At 56.9% G+C, this 1,056-nt stretch overlaps 1 protein-coding gene across 1 annotated transcript in view; it reads left to right on the forward strand.

Annotated features, from left to right (window-relative positions):
- CATSPERD (catsper channel auxiliary subunit delta) overlaps window positions 1–1,056 on the forward strand; it is a 59,770-nt gene that overhangs the window by 56,447 nt on the left and 2,267 nt on the right. The window contains exon 11 of the mRNA XM_011967477.1: window positions 454–611. Coding sequence (XP_011822867.1) covers window positions 454–611 — 158 coding nt within the window. The remainder of the gene's footprint in view (window positions 1–453; window positions 612–1,056) is intronic.

Below are 1,056 nucleotides of genomic sequence, written 5' to 3' on the forward strand. Positions count from 1 at the left end.
AAAGAGCAGGGAGGAGGAGGTAACGATTGGTCAGCTGCTTAGCTGATCACAGGTTCATATTATTACTACCAGGCTTCAGATGTACCTAATCACAAGAAACACTTGTGCCTGGATCGTGACTGCCCTCAGCATTCCTTCCAGGCGGCAGACGCACTTTGTCAGTTTGCCAACATTCTGCTTTTATGAGAACAGTGTGCTGTTTACCCATATAGCCTCCAGTGGTATACTGAGATGATCATGACCCTCAATCTTTTGGCCTCCAACAGAGGCAGGTGAGATGGAGGCTGAGCAGCCTCCGTCCAGTCTCTGCTGCAGGGAGCAGAGACCCCAGAGTCCCACCCATGCATGCCTAATGAGGACTGGGGTGGGCGCAGGGCCTCGGCGGGGAGAAGGGAGGCTCAGGGCCCCCTCCCCAGCCCCCAGGGCCAGTGGGCACGCCTCTGTCCCCCACAGAACTACGTGAGCTGCCACGACCCCAACAACGGTGCCCCTTTGAGGTGGCCAGATGTCCAGTATGAGATCCTGGGCGGCCGGACAGCAAACCAGATCATTTTCAGCCACAACAACGGCTTCTATGTCTTCTACATTTCCATTGTGGATCCGCACTACAGGTGAGCGTGCCCATCTGCCCCAGCGACGGGGGACGCCTGATGCCCCTGGGGGCAGGCCACCCATGGTTCGGGGGACAAACCTGAATTCCCCCAACGGCCCAGGCTGTCCCCAGGACAAGTGATATTTTAAGTTCTGGGTGACATTTGTTCCTATGTGAAATAAATACTCATTTCAGAGTCCTGCACTGGGTGCTGGGGGAACAGCAGTGACCGGAGGCCGCACCGCTGCCCTGCCACACCCGAGTCACCCTCTCCTACTCCCCGTGGCTAGGGTGTGCTGATGGCTGCGGGTCAGAGCTGGCTCAAACTGGCTCGCCAGGAGTAGACTCTCGAGTATTCAGGAATCTCCAGCCTGACCAACATGGTGAAACCCCGTCTCTACTAAAAAATACAAAAAACTAGCCGGGCGAGGTGGCGGGCGCCTGTAGTCCCAGCTACTCGGGAG

Source organism: Mandrillus leucophaeus, unplaced genomic scaffold (genome assembly GCF_000951045.1).
Source record: "Mandrillus leucophaeus isolate KB7577 unplaced genomic scaffold, Mleu.le_1.0 Scaffold8, whole genome shotgun sequence".
NCBI classification, from domain to species: domain Eukaryota; kingdom Metazoa; phylum Chordata; class Mammalia; order Primates; family Cercopithecidae; genus Mandrillus; species Mandrillus leucophaeus.